General features: G+C 34.4%; 1 protein-coding gene across 1 annotated transcript; it reads right to left on the reverse strand.

The window, feature by feature from the left end:
* Nucleotides 1–1,005: 1,005 nt before the first annotated feature.
* On the reverse strand, nucleotides 1,006–4,580 carry LOC131927023 (uncharacterized). Its single transcript, XM_059282679.1, has 4 exons — nucleotides 4,564–4,580; nucleotides 3,495–3,632; nucleotides 3,271–3,326; nucleotides 1,006–2,080 (listed from the first exon to the last, which is right to left on the reverse strand). Exons 2-4 carry the CDS (start codon nucleotides 3,622–3,624, stop codon nucleotides 1,964–1,966), a joined length of 303 nt encoding a protein of 100 aa, XP_059138662.1. The 5' UTR covers nucleotides 3,625–3,632; nucleotides 4,564–4,580; the 3' UTR covers nucleotides 1,006–1,963.
* Nucleotides 4,581–6,000: the final 1,420 nt, after the last annotated feature.

The following is a 6,000-nucleotide window of genomic DNA, read 5'->3' on the forward strand; positions in this document are numbered from 1 at the left end:
CCTAATGACACATGTTCTACTGACATGACATGTCTACTGACACAACACTCCTACTGACACACCACTGCTACTGACACATGTTCTACTGACATGACATGTCTACTGACACAACAGTAATACTTAAGGGAAAACTTTGCTGTGCAAGCTTAGGATACTGATACAGCTCTTTACACAGGTACTAGCTAGCTGGATATACAAGCACCTACTTGCACCGTAGTGAGATCTATATCCTCAACACCGATGACAAGTACACCCCGTAAAACTGTACGCTATGATGTCAATAAACTTCACTTACCACAATATATAACGTAAATATTGAGAGACCACACAAGCCAGCACCACAAGTGGTTGAAACTTCTGTTCTGTTGTCATAAAGTTTATGAAAATTTATCGGAAATCCCAGTGTAGTGTTAGCTACACGGTCTGACTAAAAGTAGAAACAGGAAGTAATATCTAGAGGCAAAGCTGGGGGGGGGGGGGGGGAGAGGGGGAGGCGGCCGACCCTGGGAGGCAGGGGGGGGGTGGCGGAGGGGTTGTAAAAATATTTTTATGCTGCAGTTTTGAATTACGAAATCGACGACAACAATATACAGTAACAACTAACAACCCAAACAAGCTTTGGTTTACTTTTTATTTTTTTTATTGTTCAAAATCCTGATTGATCGAAATGTTGATCAAAAACATAAGAGCAACATATCAATCAAACGTTTAGATTACATTAAATGAATAGCAATCTTTGAACAGGAAACAATCAACATTTCAATCAAGTAATTTCACAATGCGAAAACTACATCAATACGAATTGTGTATGCACATGGGTGCTTGAAGGATTTTCCCGTGGAGAGCAAGCATACAGGCATATATATATATATATATATATATATATATATATATATATATATATATATATATATATATATATATATATATATATATATATATGGATATATATATATATATATATATATATATATATATATATATATATATATTATATATATATATATATATATATATATATATATATATATATATATATATATCCATATGGACGTCCTAAAGATATTAAAATTTTCTCGCACATACATTTTTCCATTGTGTAAAGAGGATGGGGGATGGGGCAATGAGGCTTCGCTTAAATCCCTTGACCAAATATCCTTTAATTTACATTAACGTCACTTCAGCTACCATTGACCCAACACGCAGAGGTTTTTGACTATATATACACACGGAGTACATTATTCTTATAATGATCAATCAACACAAAACTATATTAAATTTTGTAAAAAATTACTTAAAATGTAAAAGAGAATTGAAAATATGATGATGATAATAACCTCAGATCTTTATTTTGATTTCGTTATGCGTCATTTTAAAATATATTAAATATATTCTTTAATCTTTATTTCGGGCAAAGTGTTATGCCTATTGTTATATTTAGAACATCATAAGATTAGCTTTTTTCTTTACATAATACTTTAAAATTCCCAACTATTTAAAGTATTTACTGAGACCAGTAGCAAGTATGTGAGGTAGGCGACTCGTTCATTTCATTATAATTTATATCAGTTTTTAAAAGCTACGGCAGTATGTAAAACTATTATTAAATGCGGATAAAAATCAATTATCGATTTGTATAGCCTAAATGTAAGATATTTAATATTTATCTATAAGACACATTCTTTTGTCGTACGCATAAAGGTTTTTAAATAATATTTAACGCATAGTAGAGTTTTGCTGAATCGTGTATATTTTTATCTTTATAATGTATGGTCTGTTTTAAATAAATAAAAGTTCATTATAATCCACATACATAAATTAGATTCTAGTTCGATTAAATTAAATTAAGTTTTTAATTAACACATTTTATTCACTATAAAAAAACCTCATCTATTTGTATGATATTTCATGTATTGAGCTAAACAATATAAATCTTTATAAATCATTATAACTGATATTTCATTTAATAAAAGTCGTCAATTTCCTCGTTATACACCTCAAGTATGTGTAGGCTGATGTTGACACATAACATTTGCTGATCAAGTTCGTTTACTACTTCAATGATGGCGTCGTAGTAGCCCTAAAGTAAGAGTAAATAAGTAGGATTGTTAGCTACGGTAGAAAATTAATAGTAGCATACGGTATAATAGTATAAAATATTATATAGTAAAGTTGAAATAGTAGCATAATATAGAATATAGTTGCATACTGTAGGGTATAGTACAATAAAGTAGAATGAAATGTTATCTGTAGAATATAGTAGGATACTCTAGGATAAGTAAGATGCATAAGGATGTAGTTAGATACTGTAAGTTGTAATAGGATAATGTAGGATATAGTAGGATACCGTAGCATACAGCACATTATAGTTGAATACTGTAAGATATAGTAGGATAATGTAGGATACAGTATAATACTATTAGATAAAGTAGGATTTTGGATAGGTGGTAATAATTTGTTTAGGATTAGGGACATGATTTGCGATAGGGTTTTTTTGGACAGGGTTTAGCACTAGAATGGGGATAGGGATAAGAATTGGGATTATGGATAGGGAGCTGGATATGGAGATTAATCAGTTTAATTATAATATGTGTTTAAAAGGAATTGATTGATTATCCAGGGGGTGATGGATCAGGGGGGGGGTGGATTGATAACGGAGAAAATTGCCGCATGATGTTGGTTGATTTGATGGACTATGGGCGGCTTGGGTATGGTGCTGAACACATTATACGCTTGTATGCCGAGATCGTTGAAACAGATGAACTCTACTTCATCTGCCTTATGTGTCTCGGGCACAAACGGTAAATGGTGACGAATGCCTTAGCAGCAGAAAAAAAATCTAATCTAGTTCAAATTTACTTTATATTGAATGTTTATCTATATATCATGCTGTCGGATATCGGGTAATAATATGTAAAAACTGAAGAAAGAATCCAACATTTTTCTATTTTAAAAACGTTACCAATTGACAAAGGGATAACAGTTACTTATATAACAACAGGGCAATGTTAGTATACAAAAAATGTCTACGGCAGGGGTCTCTGTATGCGGCCCGTGAGGTCCTCTTATCCGGCCCGCAGAGATATTTTTGTCCACGGAAAAAAAAAAGTTTGTTGGTGATGGCTGAGGAACTTTGACCAGAAAAATTAAAGACATGCAGGAAGAAAATGGCCCCCGAACTGAAATTTGATAGTAAATGCGGCCATCGGACTGAAAAGTTTAGAGACCCCTGGTCTAAGGTAATGTGTAGAAAAAAATAGGGTTACTTACAGGATAGCTTGTCAGAATGTGCAGGTTGGGAATTGTTTGAGTCAGCGTAATGGCAACTGAAAAAAAAATGACCAGAATAATAATAGATAATTAAACTCTTTATAAACTTTATTACAGAAAGCAAACTGTTTATAGAAAATAAAAAACTATTTACAAACTTCATGACAGAAAACAAACTGTGTTTATAGAAAATAAAAACCGTTGACAGAAAATGTGTGACGTACATCTTTTATGGATGGGACAGGGGGCTTTATATTGTTTCATCATCTCACAGTCAATGTTGTCAGCGTAACCAAGGAAAGGTGAAGGGTCACCGTGGAAGTAGAGGCTCGCGTTGAAGTAGCCGCTGTTCATGGTGAATGCTGGAAAAATTTGAAGTTTTACTGTAACTTGCTGTATTTTAATTATTGGGAGGTTTTTACTGTGTCATAACTATTACAGTTTTACTGCATCGTAACTATAAAAAGTTTTTCTGTAACATACCTATATGAGTTTTATTGTAAACAAGCTATTTAATTTTTACTGTAACCAAACTATTTTAAGTTTTACTGTGCCCTAACTATTTAAGCTTTACGGTAACCAAACTATTTAAGTTTTACTGTAACTAAACAATTTAAGTTTTACTGTAACCAAACAATTTAAGTTTACTGTGCCCTAACTATTTAAGCTTTACGGTAACCAAACAATTTAAGTTTTACTGTAACCAAACAATTTAAGTCTACTGTGCCCAAACTATTTAAGTCTAGATTTTACTGTTCCGTACTTATTTGTGCTTATCTTTATCCTTAGGCTTTTGCGGTAGCTTTGATATTCGGGATAACTTTTGCCATGACAAAATCCAAACAAGAGAGTTAGGCTGGCCATGATAAATGTAACTAAATCTGTATGTACAAGGACCGTGTCTATGTAACTAACGAACTTTGTATATGCATGGACAGTGTCTATGTAGCGAACTCTATAATTTACATGGACATTGTTTATATAACTAACGAACTATTTATGTATACGGACATTATCTATGTAACAAACGAACTCTATTATGTACATGGATAGTGTCTATCTAGCAGACTATATAAAGTACATGAACAGTGTTTATGTAACGAACTATTTAATGTACATTGACAGTGTCCATGTAACGGACACTGTAATGTACACTGATCGTGTCTAACACACGAACTGTATAATGTACATGGACATTGTATATGTAACAAACGAACTCTATAACGTAGATGGGCATTGTCTATGTAACAAACGAAGTCTATAACGTAGATGGACATAGAGTATGTAACTTACGAGCCCTGTAGTGGACATGGACATTGTCTATGTAACAAACGAACTCTATAACGTAGATGGACATGGAGTGTAACAAACGAACTCTATGATGTAGATGGACATTGAGTATGTAACTTACGAGCCTTGTATTGGACAGTGACAGTGACCTCTGAAGACGGGGACAAGTCTTTGGGTGTCCAACTTATGCTTACTACATCCGGTTTACCTGAAAGGTGATCAAACATTTGGGTCAGCAGGTTTGGTTTTTTTTACTTTCTCGTATATACAGAGTATAGAGAAAGTATTGTAAACGGGCAAAAAAAAATTGAGATTTTTGCCTAATCTCGACGTTTTACACCTCCATGAGTTGGAAAAACATAGTTTTGCAATCTTGTCCGTATGTCTGTGTGTGTGTGTATGTGTGTGTGTGTGTGTGTGTGTGTGTCTGTAAACACGATAATTTGAGTACCTTTACAGCTAGGTAGATGACATTTCATATATAATTATTATATCAAAATCGTAGATCGGTATCAACTTTTGAGCGATTTCCGATAACCGGAAGTGGTCCGGATTCTTGAATGCACGATTTTAGACAGCTCTGATGTGTACCCGACCCAAATGAGGGGAAAGTAAAGGCAGCTCCACATAATGCAGACCACGGCATCACTTCATATGCATAGGTTACAGAAACATGTGAACTCTACTTCATCTGTCATACGGGTAGTTCAGTCTGAATGGAAAACTTTAATTATTATAAAATACCGGTGATTTGTTAATTGACAGTATGGCACCGTGTTGTCAATTTTCAATATTGTCTGTTATTTATTTTTATATTCGTCAGTGTCTTGTAAGTTAACACCTGCTAATTCTTATTATCGTTATGTCATTAATATTTTAATTGTTACAATCGAATAAATCCTACTCGTCGTAGAAATACTAAAGTAAAAAAAAAATAATAATAATGTTAAAAGACGAAATGTATTGAAAACAAAAAAAATTATTTGGGAAACATGGGTCTAACCAGGGGCGTAGCGAGGGGGGGGGTGCGGGGTGCGGACCGCACCGGGTGATCCATTTAGGGGGGTGACACCAAGGCAAAAAATAGCAAAATATATAGAGAAAAACTTGAGAGAGGGGGTGCAAATCGAAAGTTTGAGGGGGTGGGGATGCAAATCGAAAACTTGAGGGGGTGGGGGTGCAAATCGAAAGTTTGTCCCCTCTGGGGGGTGACACCATTAAGTGCCGCACCGGGTGACACCCGACCTCGCTACGCCACTGGGTCTAACTACCGAGATAAACCTGTGACGTTGAAGATTTACTGAGGTGAAACTTTGAAAATGTGCTATGTATAACACGTGTCTTCTTGGACTTATATTTAGGCCGTAGTTCTTGTATGCATATATGGGTAAATATCTCTTTTTGTGTTTATATGTGCGAATTCCCCAGGGGAAACTATAA

This window comes from Physella acuta, unplaced genomic scaffold, assembly GCF_028476545.2.
Source record: "Physella acuta isolate Inbredline_101_S28 unplaced genomic scaffold, ASM2847654v3 ptg001363l, whole genome shotgun sequence".
Lineage (NCBI taxonomy): Eukaryota > Metazoa > Mollusca > Gastropoda > Physidae > Physella > Physella acuta.